Source organism: Sinocyclocheilus rhinocerous, unplaced genomic scaffold, assembly GCF_001515625.1.
Source record: "Sinocyclocheilus rhinocerous isolate Xijiao unplaced genomic scaffold, SAMN03320098_v1.1 scaffold448, whole genome shotgun sequence".
Classification (NCBI taxonomy): domain Eukaryota; kingdom Metazoa; phylum Chordata; class Actinopteri; order Cypriniformes; family Cyprinidae; genus Sinocyclocheilus; species Sinocyclocheilus rhinocerous.
The window spans coordinates 775,530-777,984 of record NW_015651514.1 but is presented as its reverse complement, the minus strand read 5'-3'; the positions used below and the strand labels follow the sequence as shown (position 1 = coordinate 777,984).

General features: G+C 37.2%; 1 protein-coding gene across 1 annotated transcript in view; it reads right to left on the bottom strand.

Annotated features, from left to right (window-relative positions):
* Window positions 1-458: 458 nt before the first annotated feature.
* The window catches only part of dpysl2a (dihydropyrimidinase like 2a), a 33,306-nt gene continuing 31,309 nt past the window's right edge, over window positions 459-2,455 (bottom strand). The window contains exon 14 of the mRNA XM_016518444.1: window positions 459-1,218. Coding sequence (XP_016373930.1) covers window positions 1,127-1,218 — 92 coding nt within the window. The 3' untranslated portion in view covers window positions 459-1,126. The remainder of the gene's footprint in view (window positions 1,219-2,455) is intronic.

The following is a 2,455-nucleotide window of genomic DNA, read 5'->3' as shown; positions in this document are numbered from 1 at the left end:
CCGTTGCTGTAGTAACCGCCTTCCTCCTAAACCGAAATGAAAGGGAGAAAAGAGCTGCTCCCTCTAGATCTGCTATTCGCCCAGAGTGTTTTTCTTTATTTTCTCAACTGTACTGTATTGTTTCTGGTGAGACCCCCTTCGTGCAACTGTGGGACAAAGTAGGAATGGACAGTTTGACATTTACAGCGAAAAATGAGTGAATTCAAATCACACTAAAATCCCACAGGACTGCGCACCACATCCAAAAACACCACTGTTAGTCTCTTTTTTTTGCTCTAAACATCTCCAAAACGGCAGTTAAATAATACTGAGAGAAAATATTTAAAAGTAACATTCCCATAATGTTTGCAAAATGATAAAATGGAACATTCCTCGTTTTCTCTTACGTTCACATAACCAAAATAAAACCTTTTTTTTTAACTGGATGTTTTGAATGTTCAGAGAAAAATAACTTTAGCAAAACATTCTTAGAATATATTTTTGTTAGCTGGGTAGTTCCTGTTCTTTGAACGTAGATTACTTGGTTAGCTTGATAAGATTCAGGAACACTTGGCCAAAAACAAGCATGCGTTACATGTTTACGTCACATTTATCAAGGCGGAAATAAATCGTTATTTTGCATTTTAATGTAACTGCATGTAAAAAAAATCTAATTTAGACATTCTGACCAAAGAAAAAGTTATTATTTCCAGTTCATTCGTCGCACGAGTAATGGAAAGTTGCATTGCATTATGGGATACAGTACACAGTGCAATATGCTCTGTTTCATACTGCACACAGTACAGTAGGTTGTTGCATACAGAAAACTCACACTATGCACATTATTCATACTGAAGAATTAGTAGAATGCTAGTATGCTGTTTAGTCAAACTTTCCAGTAAGTATCCCAGTTCTATGCCAAGTAATCCTGAAACTTATTCATCTAAGAAAGACACTCAAAAAACAGGACACTAGAGTTAAAAGGATGGGTGTTAGGGGTGGATGGATGGACAGAAGTGTAGGAGGAAGTAGAGGTGTGCTTGTTGGGACGCAGTCCAGACGGCTGGACCGATCCCGGGTGAAAAGCCCAAGTTTCTTTAACCCCCATCCCACCCCATCCTTTTTTCTCTGTAATGAGTAATTGATTTTATCCCAGGGTGGTAATGTTGGCCCTGCCACCTGGGGGCGCCACAATGCGCTGAGTTGTACGACGAGGGATGTTATCATCAATTTGAGCCCCTGTGAAACGATGAAAGAAAAAAATGAGTGAGATGGCAAGAACAGAGCAAACAATTGGGCTATATAGTTTTATAGTATAAAAGTATTTTCTGTTTTAAATGTACATGAATACAAAGTATGCAACAGTAAAAAATTGATATAAACAATTACGCAGGTGAGATTTGCTATATACTATGTATCGCCACATGTTAGTAGTCATGCGGAAAAAGATGGACAAACTTATATATGATTAGAAATATATATTTATAATTATATATAATTTATAATGAAATAATATGAATATAATATAATTAATAATTATATATTATTACGTATATATGACTTATTAATGTTCCCTCCTGGTTGGAATGACCTGCCCAACTCAATCCGCGCAGCTGAGTCCTTAGCCATCTTCAAGAATCGGCTAAAAACACATCTCTTCCATCTTTACTTGACCCTCTAACTCTAGCATTCTCTATTCTAATTCTATTCTAAAAAAAAAAAAACTTGCGCTCTATTCATTTACTAACTGCTTGTTTTCTAACAAAAAAACTAACACTAGTTTCTCTATTCTTTTTGCATTCTATCTATTTGTTTTCTTTTATTTATTATACAATTAACAAAAAGCAAAAAAAAAAAGGCCTCTTAACACTAGCTTATTTTATTAACTTTTTTCTATTCTATCTGTTTTCTTTTTATTTATTATATAATTTAAAAAAAACTTGTATATGTGTATTGCGTTAGGCTAACTGAGACTTGTCATAGCACTTGCATATTGCTCTTGTGTTGATTTTGATTGCTTCCATTGTCCTCATTTGTAAGTCGCTTTGGATAAAAGCGTCTGCTAAATGACTAAATGTAATGTAAATGTAATATGCTAATAATATGCTCAAATGCAAATTTGCATGCACTCATATGCATTTATGTGAAGACATGCTCAGTGAGAGGGCTGGGAGGAAGTGTGCATTCATTTCAGACATCCAATTGAAAAAAAAAATGTTTGAAAGATATAGTTCCCCTTCAGGAACTCGAGCTGCGTCCGAAGACACTAAGGGAACGCCCCCAGCGTGACCCCGCTCTGAATCACATGTGTAATCAGTCCAACGGAAGGGCGAGACGTCATAGGCGGGCGACGTAGCGACCAGGAAGCTATAAAATGTGCCATTGGGCGGTCTATGGCAGCTCTAGTGGCAGCGGAGAGCCTTCTGGCCTGTTCGGCGACGCCGTCAATTCCGTCGTCGACAGGTACCAGGAGGCC